Source organism: Triticum urartu, unplaced genomic scaffold (assembly GCF_003073215.2).
Source record: "Triticum urartu cultivar G1812 unplaced genomic scaffold, Tu2.1 TuUngrouped_contig_4850, whole genome shotgun sequence".
Lineage (NCBI taxonomy): Eukaryota > Viridiplantae > Streptophyta > Magnoliopsida > Poales > Poaceae > Triticum > Triticum urartu.
This window is the reverse complement of record NW_024115474.1, coordinates 1,676-6,686: the sequence shown is the minus strand read 5'-3', so window position 1 is coordinate 6,686 and position 5,011 is coordinate 1,676. Positions and strand designations below refer to the sequence as shown.

At 46.8% G+C, this 5,011-nt stretch overlaps 1 protein-coding gene and 1 pseudogene across 2 annotated transcripts; both read left to right on the top strand.

Moving 5' to 3' along the window:
• The first annotated feature begins 428 nt into the window (after nt 1–428).
• On the top strand, nt 429–2,883 carry LOC125528407 (receptor-like serine/threonine-protein kinase SD1-7). 2 transcript variants are annotated; one of them, XM_048692891.1, is made up of 4 exons: nt 429–696; nt 1,379–1,572; nt 1,674–1,929; nt 2,045–2,883. In XM_048692891.1, exons 2-4 carry the CDS (start codon nt 1,408–1,410, stop codon nt 2,287–2,289), a joined length of 666 nt encoding a protein of 221 aa, XP_048548848.1. In that variant the 5' UTR covers nt 429–696; nt 1,379–1,407; the 3' UTR covers nt 2,290–2,883. The 2 variants fall into 2 exon arrangements, with proteins under 2 accessions (XP_048548848.1, XP_048548849.1); XM_048692892.1 differs by having other exon boundaries at nt 429–1,572.
• Nucleotides 2,884–4,316: 1,433 nt separating this feature from the next.
• Nucleotides 4,317–4,455, top strand: LOC125528408 (annotated as a pseudogene).
• Nucleotides 4,456–5,011: the final 556 nt, after the last annotated feature.

The following is a 5,011-nucleotide window of genomic DNA, read 5'->3' as shown; positions in this document are numbered from 1 at the left end:
CGCATATTGGCAGCGTCATCCAGCTTGTTCCAGTACATGGGATGTGTGAAGATTACCCCTCTTGCGACAAGCCTACCATGCGGCTATGCCTCTAAGTCGTGCCCCGACACGTGGGAGATATAGCCGCATCGTGGATGTGACAGGAGTAATCGGATATTTTTGATGCAGTTTTTTTTAGGTCCTATTTGTGTTCAGGATCTAGATCGTACCTCTTTGCTTTAAAAATCTGTCACGCCTGCAGATCAATCTACAGCGGACGAAGAATGCAAGTTCAGAGAACTCGCAACAAGTTCAGAGTTCAGAGTTGAGGTGTGTGTTGGGCATTGCCCACTGCGGCACTGCCAGGAGAGTGCGTGTGTGACTCGCCCAGCTGGGGCTTACTTGTACGCGGGTTGGTGGATGCTGTAGTAGACAGACAATGAGAAAAGTGTAATCTCCTTTCCCCTCTCGCACGCTCTCTCCTCACCTACTCTGTTCTTCCCCTTACCCCTCTTGTTCTTCCTCGATTCCTCATCTCCTCTAGTTCGGGCCCTGACAAAATCCACGTCTAGACAGGACTGGGCAACATCTGAAATTCATGATCGCTGCAGAGGACCGCAGTCTGCAGCTGAGCTTCTTAAGGTAATCGCTGCAGAGGACTGCAGTTGAGCTTCTTGAGGTAATCGCTTCAGTGGTCTGCAGCTGAGCTTTCTTCAGGTAATCCCATTGCCAGCGAAATATCCGATGCATGATTGCTGTCTTTAGTTAATCATGCTGCTTCTTTATCGTGTCATTTTTTTGTGCCAGCGAAATATCTTCTCCTGCATGCATGATTGCTGTCTTTAGTTACAGGACATGCTGCTTCTTTATCGTGTTCAGGACGCTTTGGACCAATCATCCACACAGTGTCATCTTTGATTCAAAGAAATCCCATTGGAATTCTGAGAAGTGGGCTTCTTTTAAATGTTTTCGTATAAGAACCTTTTTTTATTCAAAGGAATTATATGGAATTTTGGAGGATTCTGTTCTTTGGGATTTCCCCCCTATAAAGCTTGTCTGATTTGTTGGACTGAGAACCATATGAATTTCATGCGCAATTCAAAAGAAGAATATTTATTGAGTCTAACCTCATGTATTTGTTCCATTCAAAAGTGACATGTTAAGAGTTTGTGACATGTCTCATGCTAAAGTGTAGCGCTGTCTAATGTTTTCCTAAAAGTGTAGTATAGTAATAGTATTGAAAAAGAAGTGTATTGTCATGAGCGATGAGAATCTAAGAGCCAGATCTAATAGACTCATGAAGAATGCATTTTTTCTTGTTTTAAGGGTATTGTGTTTGTAACTGCAAATGGATCACCGAACTATTACCTCACAAAAAGTTTTTTTTCTTTTCGAAAAGGGTTTATCCCCTGCCTCTGCATCAGAGTGATGCATACGGCCAATTACCTCACAAAACGAAAAGTACTGCAGCGTATTCTATTTGATGAAAGCGCAGAACCAAAGGCCCTATCGTTATCACTTCTGGAGCACATCACCAACAGTTTCTCTGATGACAAAGAAATTGGCTGTGGTGGCTTTGCAAGGGTTTATAAGGTATGCCTATACAGTAACTCTCAGTTAGTCAGCTACCCTCGTCTTGATCATGGTTTCTGTGTCACTTAAGTTGACGCTGCCAAAGCATGTTGCTGTTATAGGGAATGCTTGACAATGGCACTGTTGCTGTGAAGAAGCTTTGCAATATGCTTGATATGGATGAGAAGAAATTCAGCGAAGAAATTCGTTGTCTGATGAAGGCGACGCACAAAAATGTAGTACGGTTCCTAAGATATTGCTCTGACAGACAAGGGGAAATGGTAAACTGCGAGGGAAAACTTGTCTTAGCAGATGTACGACAAAGGCTACTCTGCTTTGAATATCTACCTAAAGGCAGTCTAGATAAGCACATCACCGGTAGGCTGATGTCGCATGTATTTGGTTCAAGCATCCATTTATTTAGTGTTTAGTGACTACTGACGACTTCAAGTTTCTCAAATACTAAACCAACTTTCTGCTCTCCGTTTTCTAGATGTATCTTGTGGACTTGAATGGAGAAAGCGCTACCAAATCATCAATGGAATTTGTGATGGTTTATATTATCTGCACCAAAATCACATCGTTCACTTGGATCTTAAGCCGGCAAATATACTGCTAGATGATACTATGTTGCCGAAAATTGCTGATTTTGGTCTATCGAGGTGCTTTGATGAAAAGCAAAGCCGGGCTATAACATCAAAACGTGACCTAGCCGGCCGCCACCGCCCAAAAAGCTAGGGTTCTCCGCCTCCCGCCGGCGCCGGCGCCGATCCGTCCCGTCTCCGGGGGCCTTAGGGCCATGGAGGCGGAGTGGATCTCAGCCCTTGCCGGTGGGAGGGCTCTATTTTTAGATCTTTTTTCGAGCTTTGTTAGGGTTGTGTCCTGCTCAGGAAGACGAGACGGTGGTGGCTTCCTGAAGATGGAATAAAGGTCTCCCCGCCTAGCCCCCGTTCCGGTGATGCGTCGAGCATCATAGGTAGGCGTGTGGAGGTGTGTCTCCGGCTGATCTGTCTTTGGTGGATTTGCTCGGATCTCTTCGTCGTTTGTTTTTGTTCATGTGTCTTCAGGTTGGTTCCTTCTGATCTAGACTCTTCATCCGCGGCGGTTGCTGTTCTGATGCGTTGGTTCTATGGGGCCTTAGCACGACGACTTCCCGACTGTCTACTACAACAAGGTTTGCCCGGCTCCGGCGAGGGAGGGGTGATGACAGCGGCGCGCCTTCGGCTCGCTTCAGTGCTTGTAGTCGTCGCTAGGTGGTCTATGGATCTGGATGTAATCTTTACTATTTCTAGTGTTCGTTGTACTACCTTGATTGAAGATGAATAGATTGAAAGTTTTCCCGCAAAAAAAAAAAACTAATTGGAACTATGTAAGCTTGCTATGACTCCTGTAATTTTTTTTGTTATGTATGAATGAATATCAATCCCCTTTTCTATTAATTGATTAGATTTATAAATATTCATGCAGAGGATATTTGGCACCAGAATTTTATACGCGCAGACAGATCACATTCAAGTTAGACATTTATAGTCTTGGTATGATAATCATAGAGATACTAATAGGAGACAGGGGATATGCTGATATTGACAATGTAAGATGAGTTTGTTCTAATATAAAGGCTTGATTTCAAAATTACTGTGTTGCACTGCTTTGTATAATATCGTTCTTCCATTTAGACGTAGCATAACATCATTTTTGTATCACATAGTACTGCAAGGCAAAAATTAGCTGCACAAGAATCAAACATTTTTTCCCATGGTATCGGTAACCGTAAAATTATATACGTATGAATAATGAAATGTTTCCATGATGCATCTTATGCTGTTACCATCTATTAAAATCTAGACGAGCAGTGTTATAAGTGTAACATGTTTATAGTGATGCGTGTTAAATTGTCCTTACTGTTAGACGATAGGCTTGTAGTCGTGTCAACTTGTATCAATATTGTGTACGTGTGATCTGTTGTAAACATGGCCGGTGGTTAGACTAGATTGATATCTATCTCCTTATCTTGTGTATAACTTGGAGTAGAGGTCAAGGCTAATAACCACCGGCCGAACCTTGTAATCTTGTGCTATATAACATGTACGCGTCCCTGCCAGAGTGCATACGCTTCCACCAATTCTTTCATGGTATCAGAGCCTGCCTCGCTCACATCCATGGCGACGTCTTCAAGCTCCACCTCCTTCCCCTCGTCACCATTTGCACACAGCGTCACCGAGAAACTCACGACAGGGAACGAGGCGCTATGGCGCCCAGCCGTGCTCTCGGCGATCAGGGGGGCGCAAATGCAGGGCTACCTCGACATCGACCAGGTAGTGCCCCCTCTGAACGTTGAAGTCACCTCCGACGATGGCAAGACCAAGTCGAAGACACCCAACCCGGAGTTCTCCGCGTGGTACGCGAAGGATCAGCAGGTGTTCTCCTACCTGCTGTCCTCCCTGCCGCGCGAGATGGCCATCCAAGTGGCAACCTGCCAAACCGCCGCCGAGCTCTGGAACACGGTGCAGGGGATGCTGGCCTCGCACACCCGTGCCCGCACCGTCAACGTCAGAATTGCGCTGGCGAATCTTCAGAAGGCCAAATCCAACATCACTGAATATGTTGGTAAGGACACGGTGCAGGGGATGCTGGCCTCGCACACCCGCGCCCGCACCGTCAACGTCAGAATTGCGCTAGCGAACCTTCAGAAGGGCAACTCCAACATTACTGAATATGTTGGTGAGATTAGATCTTTATGTGATGAACTTATTGCTTCAGGAAAGAAAGTAGATGAGGAGGATGTTGTGTCTCACATCCTTGCCGGGCTCGACAATGAGTTTGATCCCGTGGTCTCTGCCATGTGCTCCCGGGTCGAGCCGGTGATCGTCCCCGAGCTGTACCCGCGGCTCTTGAGCTTCGAGACACGCATGAACCTGTGCGGCGGGTCCTCCCAGTCCTCTGCAAACGCAGCCTCCCACGGACGCTTCAACAAGCAGAACAACAGCAACGGCGGCGGCGGCGGTGACCGCGGCCGCGGCAACTTTAGCAAGCAGCCGAACCGCGGCAACATGGGGGGGCAACAACGATGGTGGCGGCGGGAACTACAACAACAATCCCGTTGCCAAGGTTGCTTGTCAGATCTGTGGCAAGCTCGGGCATCCAGCATGGAAGTGCTGGAAGCGTTACGACTCCTCCTATCAAGGAGGGGAAGAGCGATCGGTGAATGTGGCGGCGGCTCCCCAGTACGGTGTGGACACGAACTAGTATATGGATAGCGGAGCCATTGACCATATCACCAGCGACTTGGAGAAGCTGACCGTCCGGGAGAGGTACACCGGCGGCGAACAAATCCACGTCGCAAATGGATCAGGTATGACTATCGATCACATTGGTCATACAACTATTTCAACCCCTAATCGTGATCTTCTTTTGAATGATGTCCTTCATGTTCCGGAGGCCACAAAAAATCTGATTTCTG